The sequence below is a fragment of the Neophocaena asiaeorientalis genome, unplaced genomic scaffold, assembly GCF_003031525.2.
Source record: "Neophocaena asiaeorientalis asiaeorientalis breed wild unplaced genomic scaffold, Neophocaena_asiaeorientalis_V1.1 scaffold182, whole genome shotgun sequence".
In the NCBI taxonomy this organism is placed as follows: Eukaryota; Metazoa; Chordata; class Mammalia; order Artiodactyla; family Phocoenidae; genus Neophocaena; species Neophocaena asiaeorientalis.
The window spans coordinates 6,754,905-6,774,187 of NW_020174648.1; the positions used below are offsets into that span (position 1 = coordinate 6,754,905).

A 19,283-nucleotide genomic window follows, 5' to 3' on the forward strand; every position below is an offset into this window, starting at 1 on the left:
TTGGCAGGCGGACTCTCAACCACTGCGCCACCCACTGCGCCACCAGGGAAGCCCCAAAACAACTCTTAACACATTTAAGAGTATAGAAATTATTTCAAGGCTCTTTTCTGACCACACAGTATGAAGCTAGAAATCAACCACAGAATGAGAAATGAAAAAAAAAAGATTATATGGAGACGAAAATACATGCTACTAAAAAACCAATGAGTCAACAATGAAATAAAAAAGGAAATTTAAAAAATCTTGACACAAATGACAATGAAAACACAACTATACAAAATCTATGGAGGCAGCAAAAGCAGTCCTAAGAGGGAAGTTCATAGCAATACAGGCCTTCCTCAAAAATAAGAAAAATCTCAAATAAAAAACCTAACCTACCACCTAAAAGAATTAGAAAAGAAGAACAAGCAAAACCTAAAGTCAGCTGAAGGAAGGAAACAATAAAGACCAGAGAGGAAATAAATAAAAGAGAGATTTAAAAAAACCAGCAGAAAAAACAAATAAAACTAAGAGCTGGTTTTTTGAAAGGATAAACAAAATCAATAAACCTCTGGCCAGGCTCACCAAGAAGAAAAGAGAGAGGTCCTAAATGAACAAAATATGAAATGAAAGGGAAAAATAACAACTGATGTTGCAAAAATACTAAAAAATCATAAGAAAAAATATGAACAATTATATGCCAACAAGTTGGACAACCTAGAGGAAATGGACAAGTTTTTAGAAACGTACAGCCCACCAAAACTGAATCAAAAAGAAATAGATGCGGCTTCCCTGGTAGTGCAGTGGTTAAGAATCAGCCTGCCAATGCAGGGGACATGGGTCCGAGCCCTGGTCTGGAAAGATCCCACATGCCGCGGAGCAACTAAGCCCGTGCACCACAACTACTGAGCCCATGTGCCACAACTACTGAAACCCACGCGCCTAGAGCTCGTGCTCTGCAACAAGAGAAGCCACTGCAATGAGAAGCCCGTGTGCAGCAACAAAGACCCAATGCAGCCAAAAAGAAATTAATTAATTTTAAAAAAAGAAGAAATAGATGATTTGAACAGACCAATCACTGGAATTTAAATAGAATCTGTAATTTAAAAACAAAACAAAAGGGAAAAAAAAGCCCCAAACCAAAAATTCCCTGCAGACAAAAGTCCAGGACTGGATGGCTTCTCTGGGGAATTCTACCAAACATAAAAAGAACTTATAACAATCCTTCTTAAACTCTTCCAGAAGATTAAGGGGGACAGAACACTCGCAAAGTCATTCTATGAAACTATCATCACCTTGATACCAAAACTAGACAAAGACACTACCAAAAAAGAAAATTACAGGCCAATATCTTTGACGAATATAGATGCCAAAATCTTTAACAAAACATTAGCAAACCAAATCCAGCAACACATAAAAAGGGTCATATATCATGATGAAGTTAGATTCATCCCAGGGTCATAAGAGTGGTTCAGCAAATCAATCAATGTGATACACCAGATCAACAAAAGACGAAAACCACATGATCATCTCAGTAGATGCAGAAAAACTATTTGACAAAATTCAACGCCCATTCTTGATAAAAACTCTCACCAAAGTGAGTGCAGAGGGAACATATCTCAGCATAATAAAAGCTATTTATGAAAAACTCACAGCCAACATAATTCTCAACACTGAAAAGCTGAAAGCCTTCCTGCTAAAATCTGGAACAAGATAAGGATGCCCACTCTTGCCACTTTTATTCAACATAGTATTGGAAGTCCTAGCCACAGCAACCAGACAAGAAAAAGAAATAAAAGGTATCCAAATCAGAAGAGGTAAAATTGTCATTATATGCAGATGACATGATACTATATATACAAAAACCTAAAGACTCCACACAAAAACTACTAGAACTGATAAACGAATTCAGCAAGGTAGCAGGATACAGGATTAACATACAGAAATCTTGCATTTCTTTACACTAACAATGAAATATCAGAAAAAAAAAGTTTAAAAAAATCCCTTTGAAAATAACATCAAAAAAATAATAAAATATTTAGAAATAAACCTGACCAACGAGGTGAAAGACTTACATGCTGAGAAGTATAAAACATTAATAAAGGAAACTGAAGATGATTCAAAGAAATGGAAAGATATCCCATGCTCTTGGAAGAATTAATATTGTTAAAATGGCCATACTACCCAATGGAAGCTACAGATTTAATGTGATCCCTATCAAAATACCAATGGCATTTTCCACAAAACTAGAAAAAATAATCATAAAATATATAAATATAAGGAACTACAGAGGATCTAGAACTGCCAAAGCAATCCTGAGGAAAAGAGCAAAGTTGGAGGCATAACCCTCCCAGATTTCAGAAAAACTATATTGGTATATATACCAATATACCAAAACTATATATACCAATATATATAACAATATACCAAAACTATATTGGTATTGGCACAAAAACAGACATATGGATCAATGGAACAGAACAGAGGGTCTAGAAATAAACCTGCACAGCTATGGTCAATTAATCTTCGACAAAGGAGGCAAAAATATACAATGGGAAAAAGACAGTCTCTTCAGCAAGTGGTGTTGGAAAAGTTGGACACCCACAAGTAAATCAGTGAAGTTAGAACACACCCTCACACCATACACAAAAATAAATTCAAAATGGCTTAAAGACTTAAACGTAAGACATGACACCATAAAACTCCTAGAAGAGATTACAGGCAAAACATTCTCTGATATAAATCGTACAAATATTTTTTTAGGTCAGTCTCCCAAGGCAATAGAAATAAAAACAAAAATAAACAAATTTGACCTAATCAAACTTCCAAGCTTTTGCACAGCAAAGGAGACCATAAACAGAACAGAAAGACAACCTACAGAATGGGAGAAAATATTTGCAAATGATGCAACTGGCAAGGGCTTAATTTCCAAAATATACAAACGGCTCATACAGGTCAATATCAAAAAAACAAACAACCCAATCAAAAAGTAGGCAGGGCTTCCCTGGTGGCGCAGTGGTTGAGAGTCCGCCTGCTGATGCAGGGGACACGGGTTCGTGCCCCGGTCCAGGAAGATCCCACATGCCGCGGGGCGGCTGGGTCCTGAGCCATGGCCGCTGAGCCTGCGCGTCTGGAGCCTGTGCTCCACAACGGGAGAGGCCACAGCAGTGAGAGGCCCGTGTACCACAAAAAGAAAAAAAAAAAAAGTAGGCAGAAGACCTAAATAAATATTTCTCCAACAAAGACATACAGATGGCCAACAGGCACATGAAAAGATATCCACACTGCTAATGAGAAATGCAAACCAAAACTACAATGAGGTATCATAACAATGGTCAGAATGGCCATCATTAAAAGGTCTACAAATAATAAATGCTGGAGAGGATGTGGAGAAAAGGGAACCCTCCTACATTGTTGGTGGGAATGTAAACTGATGCAGCCACTATGGAGAGTATGGAGGTTCCTTAATAAACTAAAAATAGAGTTACCATACGATCCAGCAATCCTACTCCTGGGCATATATTCAGAAAAGACAGAAACTCTAATTCAAAAACACACATGCACCCCTATGTTCAGAGCTGCACTATTTACAATAGCCAAGACATGGAAGCAACCTAAGTGTCCATCAACAGATTAATGGATAAAGAAGATACGGTGTATATATATAATATGTATGTATACCCTATATTATATATATTCCATTATATATAATGGAATATTACTCAACCATAAAAACGAACAAAATAATGCCATTTGCAGTAACATGGGTGCATCTAGAGATTATCATACTAAGTGAAGTAAGCCAGACAAAGACAAATATTATATGATACCACTTATATGTGGAATCTAAAAAAATGATACAAATGAACTTATTTACAAAACAGAAACAGACTCACAGACATAGGAAACAAATGTATGGTTACCAAAGTGGAAAGGATGGGGAAGGGATAAATTAGGAGTTTGGGATTAACAGATATACCCTACTATATATAAACTAGATAAACAACAAGGTGCTATGGTATAGCACAGGGAACTATATTCAGTATCTTGTAATAACCAAAATGAAAGAGAATCTCATAAAAAACTGAATATATAGATATATAAAATTGATATATATATATAGACTGAATCACTTTGCTGTACACCAGAAACTAATACAACATTGTTAATCAACTACACTTCAATTAAAAAAGAGAGAGAGAAAAAAAGGGAGAGGGCCCAAGTCAATAAAATCAGAAATGAAAAAGGAGAAGTTACACCTGACACCACAGAAATACAAAGGATCATGGAGACTACTATGAACGACTCTATGCCAATAAAATGCACAACCTAGATGAAATGGACAAATTCTTAGTAAGGTACAATCTCCCAAGACTGAACCAGGAAGAAACAGAAATTGAAACAGTACTGAAATTGAATCAGTAATTTTAAAACTCCCAACAAACAGAAGTCCAGGACCAAAGAGCTTCACAGGTGAATTCTACCAAACATTTAGAGATGACTTAACACCTATCCTATTCCAAAAAATTGCAGAGGAAAGAACACTTCTAAACTCTTCTATGAAGCCATCATACCTGATGGCTGATGCCTGACACCAAAACCAGACAAAGATATCACACACACAAAGAAAATTACAGGCCAATATCACTGATGAACACAGATGCAAAAATCCTCAACAAAATAATACTAGCGAACTGAATCCAACAGTACATTAAAAGGATCATACACCATGATCAAGTGAGATTTATCCTAGGGATGCAAGGATTTTTAAATATCTGCACATTAATGTGATACACCATGTTAACAAACTGAAGAATAAAAACCATACGATCATCTCAAAAGATGCAGAAAAAGCTTTTGATAAAATTCAACATCGATTTATGATAAAATAAAAACTCTCCAGAAAGTGGGCATAGAGGGAACATACGTCAGTATAGTAAAGGCTACATACATGAGAAACCCACAGCTAACAACACCCTCAATGGTGAAAAGCTGAAAGCGTTTCCTCTAAAATCAGGAACAAGACAAGGATGCCCTCTCTCACCACTTTTTTTTTAATTTATTTTTTTTGGCTGCGTTGGGTCTTCATTGCTGCATGGGCTTTTCTCTAGTTGTGGCGAGCAGCGGCTACTCTTCATTGTGGTGCACAGGCTTCTCAATGCGGTCACTTCTCTTGTTGTGGAGCATGGGCTCTAGGCACGCGGGCTTCAGTAGTTGTGGCACGTGGGCTCTAGAGCGCAGGCTCAGTAGTTGTGGTGCAACTTAGTTGCTTAGTAGTGGGCTTAGTTGCTATGGCTACTCTTCATTGTGGTGCACAGGCTTCTCAATGCGGTCGCTTCTCTTGTTGTGGAGCATGGGCTCTAGGCACGCGGGCTTCAGTAGTTGTGGCACGTGGGCTCTAGAGCGCAGGCTCAGTAGTTGTGGTGCAACTTAGTTGCTTAGTAGTGGGCTTAGTTGCTCTGTGGCATGTGGGATCTTCCTGGACCAGGGATCAAACCGTGTCCCCTGCAGTGGCAGGCAGATTCTTAACCACTGTGCCACCAAGTCTCTCACCACTTTTATTCAACATAGTTTTGGAAGTCCTTGCCACAGCAATCGGAGAAGAAAAAGAAATAAATGGAACCCAAATTGGAAAAGAAGAAGTAAAACTGTCATCGTTTGCAGATGACATGATACTATACATAGAAAATCCTAAAGATGCCTCCAGAAAACTACTAGAACTCATCAAAGAATTTGGTAAAGTTGCAGGTACAAAATTAATATACAAAAATCTGTTGCATTTCTGTCCACTAATATGAAGTATCAGAAGGAGGAATTAAGGAAACAATCCGATTTATCATCACATTGAAAAGAATAAAATACCTAGTAATAAACCTACCTGAGAAGGCAAAAGATCTGTACTCTGCAAACTGTAAGACGCTGATGAAAGAAACTGAACACAACACAAACAGATGGAGAGATATACTGTGTTCTTTGATTGGAAGAATCAATATTGTTAAAATTACCGCACTACCCAAGGTAATCTACAGAGTCAATGCGACCCCTATCAAATGACCAATGGCATTTTTCACAGAACTAGAACAAATAATTTAAAAATTTGTATGGGAACACAAAAGACCCCAAATAGCCAAAACAATCTGGAGAAAAAAGAACAGAGCTGGAGGAATCATGCTCCCTAACTTCAGATTATCCTACAGAGCTGCAGTAATCAAAACAGTATGATACTTGCACAAAAACAGACACATATATCAATGGGACAGGACAGAAAGGCCAGATATAAACCCACGCCCTTATAGTCAATTAATCTACAACAAAGGAGGCAAGAATATACAATGGAGAAAGGACAGTCTCTTCAATAAGTGGTGCTGGGAAGACTGGACAGCTACATAAAAGAGAATTAGAACATTCTCTGAAAAATAAACTCAAAAGAATTAGGAGTTTGGGATTCAAATATACATACTACTATATATAAAATAACCAACAAGGACCTACTGTCTAGCACAGGAAACTATACTCAATATCTTGTAATAACTTACAATGGAAGAGAATGTAAAAAAGAATAATAACTGAATCATTTTACTGTACATCTGAAACTAACACAACATTGTAAGTCAACTATATGTCAATAAAAATTTAAAAAATAAACAACCACCCCCACAAAAGTTCTATGAATACTACTATGAATTAAACTGGCTGCTTTTGAAAAAAAAATTTTTTTAAACCCCTCAAAATGATTAAAGACCTAAATGTAAGACCAGATACTATGAAACTCCTAGAGGAAAACACAGGCAGAACACTCTTTGACACAATCACAGCAATATTGTTTTGGATGCGTCTCCTAAAGTAAAGGAAATAAAAGCAAAAATAAACACATGGGACCTAATTACACTTAAAAGCCTTTGCATGCCAAAGGAAACCACTGACAAAACAAAAAGACAACATACTGAATGGGAGAAAATATTTGCAAATGATACGACCAATAAGGGATTATATACATTGAAGCATTCAGGAGTAAAGGAATATGATGTATGCAGTATACTCTCAAATTGTTGAAAGAAAAATATTTATATAATAAGGACAAAATGATAAAGAAAATGTGTCAAAATGTTAACAACTGGTGAATCTTGGTAAAGGGAACATTAAAGTTTTCTTTTTCCTACAACTTTTTATACATTGGAATTTTTTTCAAATAAAGTTTAAAAATTATTTTTCCAATTTGATAGGTTAAGAAATGTTTTGATGTATGTTTCTTTAGTTATGTGTAATGGTGAGTATCCTTTCATATGTTTATTTTATACCTGAATATCTTTTTTACACATCGCTTATTCATATCCTTTGCCTATTTTTCTAATGTATTTTTTATGGTTTTTCTCATTGAATTTGTATGAGTCTTATGGGAATTAGTGTTTTTTCTGACACATATGCACAAAATAGGTTTTCTGAGTTTGGCATTACCTAAGTTAGTTTATGGTACTTTTTTGGTTGAAAAATATTTAATTTTTATGCAATCAAATTTATTAATCTTTCTATATGGCTTCTGGGTTATATCCTGCTTAGAAAGGCCGTTTTTACCCCCAGACTACTAATGCTTTCTTCTAGTACTTTTAGAATTTAATTTTTTAGGTTTAATTTATTTATCAGTTGGTAATTCCATCTGTTTAAAGAGTTTATTTTTTCCCCAAATCACCAGTTTTACTAAAGACACATATTAAACAATTTTACTTTCCTCCACTGACTTGAAACATCTACTTCTGGACCCTTCTCAGTGCCACTGATCTGTTCCTTCTTTAGTTCCAAACTGTATTGTTTTAATATTTCTTAAAGCCAATGATTCTAATATTAAATTTTGGAAACTACCTGGCTGTTCCAGCATAAATAGTTATCCGTTGGTATCTGAGGAGGATTGGTTCCAGGATTGCCCTCTACCCCACTCCCCTGTGCCCCCAGGATACCAAAATTCATGGATGCTCAAGACTCATATAAAATGGCACAGTATTTGCATAATCTACACAATCCTCCCATATACTTTAAATCATCTCTAGATTAACTTATAATACCTAATACAATATAAATGTTATGTAAATAGTTGCCAGCACCTGACAAATTCAAACATTATCTTTGGGAACTTTATGGAATTTTTCATATTTTTGATCCACAGTTGGTTGAATCTGTGAATGCAGAACCAGCAAATATGGAAGGCCAACTATATGTACGTGTGTGTGGTGTGTGTGTGTGTGTGTATCCTCCTTAACCAATCCCTTCCTTTGCATTTCATGACCCCCACGTTGCTGGTTTTCCTCCTTTCTCTACGCTAGTTATTCCCAGCTTCCTTTGTCAGTTGCTTTTTTGCTAATCATCCTTCAATATTTGGAAAAATTTTAGGGCTTTTCTCTTCTCTCTTCCTACTAGGTGATCTCATTGGCACTGATTTTTTTAACCTTGTTTATGGTGATTTTTGTAAAAAAGTTTTATATTTATATAAAATATTAAAAAGTTTTAAATTTATATCCAATCAAATATATCATTTTCTTTTATGGCTTCAAGGTTATATCCTGCCTAAAAAGGGTTAAGCCATAGTTTAATTATTATGACTTCATTACTATGTTGATGACTCCTAAATTTTAGTCTCAGCCTAACTTCTTTTCTAAGATACAGATGCATATAAACAGTGAGCTGCTCAGTATCTCTATTTAGCTATCTCACAGGCATCTCAAACTGAATATATCTAAAATGGAATCCATGATTTTACCTCCTCAAACTGTTCCCCTCTCCATTTCTAGTACAGATTCCCAGAAATGAGATTGGCGAGTCAAAGAGTGTGAACAAAAAGTGTGTAATTTTGATATACTGCCCAGTTTCCTTCCAGAGGGGTTATATCAATTTATACTTACACTAGCAGTGTAGCTATTTCTCCATGGTCTTGTCAACAGGGTGTGTAATCAAACTTCTGGATAACTGCAATCTGATAGATTACAAATTTGTAATCTGATAGATAAAAAATAGTACTTTGGTATAGTTTTAATTCGTTTTTAAGTTATTATGAACAAACGAGCAGATTTTCGTATGTTTAAGGGCAATCTGAACTTCTTGTTTACTGCCCATTTTTCTGTTAGGTCACTGGTCTAGGTTATTGACCAATAGGAGCTCTTGATGTATTAAGGATATATCATCTGTAATATGAATTGAAAATATTTCCCCCCAGTTTGTCTTTGATTTTTGTCTTGATATTATTTTGTTTTACCATGCACAAATTTTTAATTTTTATATAGTAAAATCTATCAATATTTTCTTCTATGCTTTCTGGGTTAGTCAATTAGAAAGGCCTTCTTCATTTCAAGATTATAAAGGAATTGCTTCATGTCATCTGCTACTATTTTCATGGTTTCACTTTGTATTTTTTAAATCTTTGATCCATTGGAAGTTATCCTGTTGGACAGAAGAGTGGTATTAAAGAATAAAATGAACCATGTCTTTCCTTTGCTTAAAACCCTTTAATGGTTTTCTTTTCTTTTTTAAAATAAATTTATTTATTTATTTATTTTTGGCTATGTTGGGTCTTCATTGCTGTGCGTGGGCTTTCTCTAGTTGTGGCGAGCAGGGGTTACTCTTCATGTGGTGTTCAGGTTTCTCACTGCTGTGGCTTCTCTTGTTGCAGAGCGTGGGCTCTAGGCGTGCAGGCTTCAGTAGCTGTGGCTCAGGGCTCTAGAGCACAGGCTCAGTAGTTGTGGTGCACAGGCTTAGTTGCTCCACAGCATGTGGGATCTTCCCAGACCAGGGCTTGAACCTATGTCTCCTGCATTGGCAGGTGGATTCTTAACCACTGCACCACCAGGGAAGCCCTTTTAATGGTTTTCTATTGGTCTTAAGATTAAATTTCAAATTCTTAACATGGTCTATTAGCTCCATTGTGATATGGCTCTATTCTTTCTATAAAATCATTATGTTACATCCTCCCTTTTGCCCTCTGGATCTCACTGGGTTTCTTTCAGTTCCTTGAACTTGTTATGCTTCTTCATGTTTCAGAATTTTGTATGAAGTGTTCCAGAACCAAAGTTAAATCTCTCTGTAATACACTGTTAAATCATCCAAGGCTTCTTCTCTGTAGCACCCATTAACTGTAATTATGAATTCAATGGCTATCTTCCCTGCTAGATTATAATTTCCACTAGAACAGACACTCTAGGCATCTTGTTCATTACTGTAGCCTCTGTTCCCAAGCACAATGGCTGAAGTATAGTAGCTTTACAAATACTTATTAAATGAATGAATAAATGAAAAATAACAGGTTTAATAAAAAACTCCTTCTAATAACATCCAATTCAGTTTTCTGATTATTAGTTCAAACAATCTCTGATTTACAGTTTATTCTGCTGAACACTCATCTAATCAGGAAGGAAGTGCTTTATAAAAACGACCAATACCAACTATCCTATCAGTAATAAACTGTATTCTGGCTTATAAATTAGCCTTTTATGAATATGTCTAGGGAAATCAATCCCTGAAAACTTTAGTTTTTGCTAAAAGAACACAAAATTGTCCTATAAAATAAAAACCAGGCTTAGAATTTGTAACATTTCTTTGATATTATGAGTTAGAATTAGCAGTAAATACCTAAACAGGTATGTGTTAGCAGAATGGTGAACCCATATTGTTCTTCTGACAAATACACTGTGAATGCATCACACCACCAAGTACAACTCACCTCTTGAAAGTTATGTTGAGTGAACTTGTCTGCTATCCTTAGCAACTCACGACATGAATGTGTGTCAGCAAAAGCCCGAATGCCCAGGCAGTTAGAAGGATCTAATTGTCTCTTTAAGAATTCACAACAGGCTTCCTGTATTTCTGCCAGCTGAAGGAGGCAAGCAGCTGGCAGAAGGGTCTGAACATTGCCCTCTTCCACAGTTATCTGGGAGGTATATGCAAAGTCTATCAGTAGTTCCATAGCCCTCTCATCTATGTCTCGGATCACAACTTCCGTCTGACGGCTCTCTGCCAATTCTCCTGTAAACATAGCTCGGAAGTAGGGACTACAGGCTGACAAAATGACTCGATGGGCATATATCTTCTTAGCGCCCACAACTAGCACCACATCACACAGCTCCCGGTGCTTTCTCAGAAGGTTAATCACTTCCAAGGTTTGTCGAGGGTGCTTGTCTGAGATATAGGGCATGCGGGCAGGTTGGGGAACCCCTTCTGGCAGTTTGTTGGGGTCTCCAAGGGTGCAGCGGCTTGTTACATCCATTCCAGTCTCTCCTGGTCGAATGCTGGTACACCTACAGAGATGGGGGTGGGAGAGAGAAGAGAAGATGGCAATATTTTTAGAAGCTAATTCCTGCATTTCACATGTATATTGTATGTAGAAATTCAGGTGCTAACTTACTAGGTAAATGCCACAAACTTAAATTATTGACAAATAATTAGAACTAAGACATTTGGATTTTCATAATCATCACACTGTATCTATCAACATGGAGAAAAAAAGAGAATCTATGCCCCTCAATTAAGATGATAACTATGCTTTTAACAAATATTTACTAGTTCTTATATTTTACAGAGCATTCTGCTATGGACTGAGGAAAATTCAAAGAAATATAAAGAGGTAATCAGGGAACCTAATTATCTAGAAGGAGAGACACATGAATAGCCGAAAGCGGGCAACCAGGATAAAAAATGTGGTTCAGAAAGGCAAAATCTATACTTATTAGTTTATACTGGAACACAGACCTGGCATAAGCTATCAGGTTATTACAAGGGTATGTATTTTTGGGTGTGTGAAGTAGGAATATTACATTGCATTTTTCCAGAGCTTACGTGAAATATCCTACACACATGCTTCAGATCGTTATACTCCTGTTTCTGATTCTCTACTTACTAAGCAGTCTTCTGACTCATGTGAGTCTCAGAAACTAATCATCTATGACTGTACTGAGATAGTCTAATACTGGCCTGCAAGAGACAGTATCAGTTTACTACCCCTAAAGCTGTAGCACTGACAAGACCTACAGTATAATAAAACACTAGAGTGTTGACAGAATCCCCTGGGAAGGAGAGGAGAATATAAAAGGACATTTTAGGAAGAAGAAACTACACTTAGCTCTTCCTTTCTTCAGCAGCAACCTGTTTTTCCCAAGTACTTATAAATTCAATGTTTCTACGCTTGGCCTCAGCCTACAGGTAACTGTATTCTATAGTACAAACTGTTCATAATTCCTGACATCTGGTAGGAACAGCACTGTTTATGCTTGACAATTTAAAACTGAAACATAAAACTGAGCAAAACTGAGTTAAAGGATAATTGTTACCACCCATGTAAACAAGCAAAAAAGCTTTCAGCCACAGTACTTAATGGTCTCTTGTTTGTAGTAGATGCTGAAATAATACATCACGTGGTTAACAGTGTTACACCATTAAAGACAAGACCATTTAAAATTTTTCCATTATAATACTGACATTGTATGTTGAAATTAAAGAGTTTTTGTTGTGACCTTAATTATGTACACAAAGATGGTACTGTTGAACTCAGACATAAACAATTTTTTATTTCACCTAAGTACAATATGAAAGCTAATTTCTACATATCTACTTTTTAAAAATAAAACAGTATGCAAATAAAAACACTTATGATTGTATTAGATTGTATAGATTCTGACTTTCAATAATTGGTAATTTCTCTATGCTTATCAACTGTCTGGTTTGCAAACTTGGAAGGAATTCTCTTAAATGTGGTCATTCTCAAAAGTTCTGTTTTCTCTGCTCTCTATACACATTCTTGGGGAAGTGCATTTAATCTCATGGTTCCCATCACCCATATGTGAATGGCTAAAGCACATAGGCTTTCACTAGTTGTGTCGAGCAGGGGCTACTCTTTGTTGTGGAGCACAGGCTCTAGGCACGCGGGCTTCAGTAGTTGTGGCACGTGGTCTTAGTAGTTGTGGTTTGCAGGCTTAGTTGCTCTGCAGCATGTGGGATCTTCCTGGACCAGGGCTCGAACCTGTGTCCCCTGCATTGACAGGCAGATTCTTAACCACTGTGCCACTAGGGACGTCCCAGGCCAAAAATCTTGGAGCCCCCTTCCCTTCCACATACCCTCAAACCCAATCCATCAGCAAATTCTGTCATTCTACCTCCAAATAATACCTAGAATCCAACCATTTCTCTACCTTTCCACTAGTCCCACCCTAATTCAGGCTATCCTCACACTTCTTTGTATGATAATAGCCTCATAAGTGGTCTGCTTGCTTCCACCTTTGCTGATTTATATTCTCTTCTCTAAACAACCAAAATGATCCTTTAGAAAAGTCAGACTATACCTTTCCTCTGCTCAAAATCCTTTAAACACTCATATCAGTAGCAAAAAACAAAGCCTATAGAGTTTACGAACTTCTATATGACTCCTCCCCCGGCTAACTCTCTGAATTCGTCTCCCACTTTCCCCTTACTCATGGTTCTCTAGTCACACAGACTTCCTTGCTATTTCTGGGACACGCCAAGGCCTCTCTTGCTTCAGAGCCTTAATCCTCCTTCCTGAAAGGTTCTTCCCCAAATATCTGCAGAGCTCATTCCCTTATTTCTTTCAGATCTCTGTTCAAATGTCAACTTATCAGACCACCTTATACGAAACAGCATCTCTTACTTTTACTACCCTATACTCTTTACTGTGCTTAATTTTTCTTCTTGAATAATTACCTCCTGATATAATGTATTGGCTTTCTCTCCCAACCAGAACATAAGCTCCATAAAAACAAGGCCTCTGTTCTCTTTTACTCAATGCTATCCTTCAACACGTGGATCCAGTGCTCATTAAATAGCTGTCAAATAAATTCAGCTTTTCTTCCTGCCAAAATAAACTATACCCTCCAAACTTTCTTGTCTGGTTCTCTTGAAAGAATGCCCAGTTTGTAGCCAGGCAAACATAGATTCAAACCTTAGCTGCATCATTTATTAGGTATAATCTTTGGCAAATTACTTAATGTCTCTGATCCTCAAGTTCATCATCTGTAATTGTGGGGATAATTACACTTACCTCACAAGGAAAATGATAGTGTTGGGATTTGTCTGAATGTAAGTCCTCTGACTCCAAAGTCAGTGCTTTATCCTGAACTGTTTTGGTCAACTAGATGGAGCATTTGAAGCAGAAATGATCCTGGCAATCTGGTTTACGTGGTTATTGTTCTTAGAAGGGAGAAAAGGCAAGCATGCTGCCACATGGCTGGACTATGCTGCTCTTTTAGGAGAATGAGGAGCAAGAACAAGGATCACCGAGACGATAAGGGGTGCCTCATTTTAAATCTTCTGAGAAGTTGTATTTATTTCTAGCAATTTAATTCTAGACGTTATATTTAATTCTATACATTAAGTTATTTCTTCTGTGGTTCTGCTATTTGTTTTTGTAAATGTTTACTTTCAAAAAATCTAAGCCCACATCCTCCAACAGTCTCATCACATCCAAAGGGTTCTACTGGCAGAAATGGTTCGTTTTTTCTACCTTCCCCCCCCACCCTGCCCCGTACATCCCCATACATTTTTCTGGGCATCTTTGAGGGGAAGTTATAATAAGTGTCCCAGAAATAGGTTGTGTTCATACCTTGTCACATCTATATTCACAAATTCTTTGTTTGGAGTCTGATGGATTAAGTACTCTAATGATTTGAGGGGTGGGGTGGTAAACTAAAGTGTGAACTGCTCCCCAGCAAGAGGAAAAAACCCTAGGAAAGCTATTTTTTTAACCACTTTTTAAAAATTGAAGTATGGTTAATTTACAATGTTGTTAGTTTCAGGTGCAGAGCAAAGTGATTCGGTTATACATACATATATGTATACATACATATATATATATGTTCTTTTTCAGATTATTTCCCATTATAGGTTATTACAAGATATTGAATATATTTCCCTGTGCTATACAGTATGTCCTTATTGTACATCTATTTTATACTGTGTATATGTTAATCTTAAACTCCTAATTTATACCGCCCCCCCGCCCCACTATCTGCTTTGGTAACTGTAAGTTTGTTTTCTATGTTTGTGAGTCAATTTCTGTCTTGTAAATAAGTTCATTTGCTTTCTTGTTTTTGTTTTTTTGTTTTTTTTCATTAGGAAAGCTTTTAATTAAAGGCTTGGGGGAGCAAGCCTGATTGTCCAAGTGAAAATTCATCTGGAGAAACCAGAGGATCTCAAATTATTTGCTTTTCTATCCCAATAGTGAACTAATGACATTACAAATATATATATATTATATAATATATACATAAAGAAATTGAACTCAAATAACATTTTTATTAACTTAATTTTCAAGACTAATTTACATATGTTTTAAGGCTGAAGGAGCTAGGTGGAAGGATTATTCTGGACTCCATCCACAGTTAACAAACTAAGGAGACCAAATAGAGCTTTTGCCTTCTCCCACAAAAGGACTGCCAATTGCTTCATTTGCAAATATTTTCTCCCATTCTGAGGGTTGTCTTTTCATCTTGTTTATGTTTTCCTTTGCTGTGCAAAAGCTTTTAAGTTTCATTAGGTCCCATTTGTTTATTTTTGTTTTTATTTTCATTTCTCTAGGAAGTGGGTCAAAAAGGATCTTGCTGTAATTTATGTCATAGAGTGTTCTTCCTCTGTTTTCCTCTAAGAGTTTTATAGTGTCTGGCCTTACATTTAGGTCTTTAATCCATTTTGAGGTTATTTTTGTGCATGGTGTTAGGGAGTGATCTAATCTCATTCTTTTACATGTAGCTGTCCAGTTTTCCCAGCACCAAGAGGGAGGAGATATGGGGATATATGTATATGTATAGCTGATTCACTTTGTTATAAAGCAGAAACTAACACACCATTGTAAAGCAATTATACTCCAATAAAGATGTTCAAAAAAAGGGGGGGTGGAAGGACTGCCCCTTCCTGTTAGGCTGTTACATTAAGTTTTAAAATACTGTTTCTCTAACACCAGCCATGCGGGGGTGCTTGGTAAAAGCACAGATTCTTAAGGGGGGCTAGAGAATCAATATCTCTGGGGGTGTAGTTACAGAGTCTGCATTTAGCAAGGTTATTTTAACACAAATTAAAGTTTGACTAATAACTGGCTAATAAATTTGACTAATAAATAAAATTTCTTTATTAGCGGAAACTGTTGGCTTTTAAAAAGAGACTGTTGACCTAAGTCGAAAGGAAATAACAACATGGAGAAAGTAATGATTCAAAATGTAGCTATAAAGGAAAGAAAAAAAGTAAGAGCGAAGTCTTGTCAAACATACAAAATGAAATAAAACAAGGATTCACATTTACCAAAATGTCAATAAATCTAAAAAATCAGACATTATGTATGAAATCATTTTAAGAAACTGTAGGGACTTCCTTACAGTTGGTCCAGTGGTAAAGAATCCGCCTTCCAATGCAGGGGACCCGGGTTCGATCCCTGGTCGGGGAAAAAGATTCCACATGCCGCAGCGCAACTAAGCCCGCGCGCCACAACTACTGAGCTCTCACGCCTCAACAAGAGAGGCTGGGGGCTGCAACCTACAGAGCCCACATGCCCTGGAGCACGCACACCACAAGTAGAGAGAAAACCTGCATGCCACAACTAGAGAGAAGCCGGCGTGCCACAACGAAGACCCAACATAGCCAAAAAAAAAAAAAAAAAACACAAAAAACTAATTACTACATTTGAAGTTGTACATATAATTGGAAGGAAAAAGCTGCTATTAAAATTTTTTCAATTATTCTTTCACATTCTGTGGGAAAGGGCAATGTTTATTTCAGAGACAGATGGTGCTTTTAAGAAAACATCTATTTGGGCCTTTTAATTATAAAACACAAGGTGAGGACTCTTTGGGATGATAAAACCATTAGATGTACATCGTCTGCAGTATTTTTTGGTTTGTTTTTAAATTTAAATTGAATTTGAATATCATTAGGAGGGCTTGGAATCTTAGTTCACCACAGACCCCACCACTCTCTCTTATGTGAAAGCCATGCACTTATATGAACTACGTATAAGATATACGAGGATTTTGTTTTTTAACCTCTGTTCTAGAGGCAGCAAGATTGTAACAAAGAGAACTAAACTACTCAGTATAATAAAGTAACAGTAATTTCAAAGGGAGAAAGTTTTAGGGCGAGAAAGAGAATTAGAAAGGAAAAGAAACAGAGACTGATTAAAACTGGTGGCAGGTTGTGATTTAAGGAGAGAAACAGCCAGTGAGAAAATAATGAATGGCCAAACCTTTATGGTCTCCTTCATTATCCCTAAACTTTCAGTAAAATCCTGAGGTATTCAATGGCAGTGGTCAATGAAGATGAAGAGAGAGACAGTGAGTATGCAGTATTTCTAGAAAGAAGCTTGGCTGTGAAAAGAGACATAAACTACTATGTCTGTTTAAAGAGAGTAATAACTGGAAAATGATTATATATTGATGCAAAGAACCAGAAGGAGGGAGAAGTTTTAAAATATATGTAAAGAGGGAGAGAATAAATGATGGAGCAAAATTCTTGAAAAGTGGGGGTATTTCGAAACAAAATACAGAAGAACGGATCTTAGACAATAAGGGAGAGAGCTCACCATAAGAGGTCAGATTAAGGGCGTGGGAGGAAACATAGTGTGGAAACAGATACATTTATTTTTGGGTAAGGAGGTGTCAGGAGCTTGAGGAAGTTCATACCTGATGGCCTCTGTTTTCTGTGAAGCTGGGATTTGGGGGAGCAGGTCACTTGCTGCCACTGAAAGGAGTGTTAAGAGGGTTATGAGAAGAATGGGTAAGGATGTGAAATAGCTACTGTGGGGAATGAGTAAGCATTGATTAAGGACTCACAGAAATACTGTTGGATGACATTGTTGGCCCAAATGATATTAAAGACTCTGAATACAGTAGCATGAATTCCCTGTGGCTGGTTTTATCCAGCAGTAATCAACAGCCCAAATTACAGAATATAAATGCCTGCCTTAATCTAGAATGGGTAAATGCCATGGACAAACTCGGGAGTTCAGTGAGTGGTGGCTAGAAAATGGTTAAAGTGGTTGCAGGAGTAAACTGTAAAAACACAAGAGACAAAAGTGTGTTGATTATGATTAGGTCAAAGAACAGCTGGAATGGGCATTCAAGAGGTTATGGTCAGAAAACAAGTTATCAGGACTTAAAACGATTTCGGAGAGAGATTTTCTGAGTGATAGTAGGAATGAATTTTTGAAGTGAGTGAAGGTAAAAGTCCCAAGAATTTAGGAGGTCAAGGAAATGCAGGCTAGATAAATGCATGGGTCATTCCCATGAATACTGATATCTCGAATGATAGAAGAATCAAGTCATGTGCATGTAGGAAACATAAACCAAAGAACAAATAAAATATCTTAAATATTCTTCATGTTTGCTAAAGGAATGCTACAACTTTAGTACCTCCCTAAGTACATTTAATAACAGCATTTCCACATACCGCAAATATTTGAGTCAACTTAAATTTCACAGCTATCATGGCACTCGTTCCTCAGATCTACTTCAAAAGTAATAGTCTTAATTGAGGAAAGAGTCATGTTCTATAAGTGGCTGTGATAATTTGAAATCAAACACAATAAAAAGTTTAGAAAAACATAGCCTTCTAAAGCATTTATAATCAAGTTTTATCTCTTAGTCCAAAGACCTGCAGAATCTTTCCTTAGCTTGGAATTGTGCTCCCTATCTATCAAATGAGCATCTCTCCCTTTATACTTCAAACATTTGTTTTAATTTGGAAATTAACAGCCTGCTCTTAGAAGATTCAGCTGAGTTGACCCTCATTTAAAGTCCTAAGCACACACGAATAGGGAGAGCTAGAGATTTGAGCATACAAATCCTTAAAACAGAAATAACATCTCAAGGTGCCAGTGAAGCTTATTAGAAGAGCATCCACTAGGCAGTACATTCCCTACCACACCAGAAAGCCAGGCAGTTAATTCCTTAATCTGAAAGTAGGTCATGAATACTTCAGCCTTAAGGCATCACTGTTTATTGGATGAAATGAGGGTCAGCATTGGGTGCCTTGGCCCAGCAACCAAGGTAAGATGGAGAAAGGGCAATTGGCCATGCAAACAAGCTGGTCTCCCTTTATGTCAGGAAAGCAAGTCTTCCTAGGTAGATACCTCTCAGCAACTTCCACTGACATTTCATTGGCAGCACTGTGTTACATAGCCAACCCCAAATGCAAAGAATATTAAACATATCAAGTATAATATTTTTTCTTGTGTCTATATAGTAGGAGGAAAGAAAGGAGAGGTGTTGAGTAAGCCAACTTGGCATGGCACACCAAGAAAGAGCCAAATCAAGCAGGTGTATCTTATATATATA

General features: G+C 36.8%; 1 protein-coding gene across 1 annotated transcript in view; it reads right to left on the minus strand.

The window, feature by feature from the left end:
* KLHL20 (kelch like family member 20) overlaps positions 1 to 19,283 on the minus strand; it is a 75,248-nt gene that overhangs the window by 49,959 nt on the left and 6,006 nt on the right. Inside the window, exon 3 of the mRNA XM_024758824.1 lies at positions 10,682 to 11,255. Coding sequence (XP_024614592.1) covers positions 10,682 to 11,255 — 574 coding nt within the window. The remainder of the gene's footprint in view (positions 1 to 10,681; positions 11,256 to 19,283) is intronic.